General features: G+C 42.5%; 1 protein-coding gene across 4 annotated transcripts in view; it reads left to right on the forward strand.

The window, feature by feature from the left end:
- LOC119587783 (MAM and LDL-receptor class A domain-containing protein 1-like) overlaps positions 1-454 on the forward strand; it is an 18,186-nt gene that overhangs the window by 6,837 nt on the left and 10,895 nt on the right. For all 4 annotated transcript variants that reach the window (XM_037936478.1, XM_037936476.1, XM_037936477.1 and 1 more), the window contains exon 9: positions 98-228. In XM_037936478.1, coding sequence (XP_037792406.1) covers positions 98-228 — 131 coding nt within the window. The remainder of the gene's footprint in view (positions 1-97; positions 229-454) is intronic.

Raw genomic sequence — 454 nt, forward strand, 5'->3', positions numbered from 1 at the left:
TGGCCTCCAGTATCCCGTTGGATTTATCTAGAGAACTGAATTTTAATCTAATATAATTTAATATAACCTGCCCCTCCCTTCCCCCCTATCGTTTCAGTTGGTACCCCTGCCAGGTGACGGTGGCTTCGCCTGAGAGTTTCAACCTGATTTTCGAAGCTTCAGTCGGTAGTCGAGGCTCCGGTGATATTGCCATCGACAGCATCACGTATTCCGAGGGGGCGTGTCCTAGTAAGTGGGCGGGGTCTGGAAGATTCGTTCTATGTCCAGATAGTTTGTTGGTAAAAATATTTTTCCCTTTTTTTATTTCTTTCTCATAGATATCATAGTTAAATAGTTGTTCCAACTCATTAATCATCTTATATCTTCACTAGACAACGACCCAATCATGACAGACACATAATATCTAGGACACTCTTTTCACCTCTCACTTTCTTCACTCCTCTTCTATCTCCTG

This window comes from Penaeus monodon, chromosome 23 (genome assembly GCF_015228065.2).
Source record: "Penaeus monodon isolate SGIC_2016 chromosome 23, NSTDA_Pmon_1, whole genome shotgun sequence".
Classification (NCBI taxonomy): Eukaryota; Metazoa; Arthropoda; class Malacostraca; order Decapoda; family Penaeidae; genus Penaeus; species Penaeus monodon.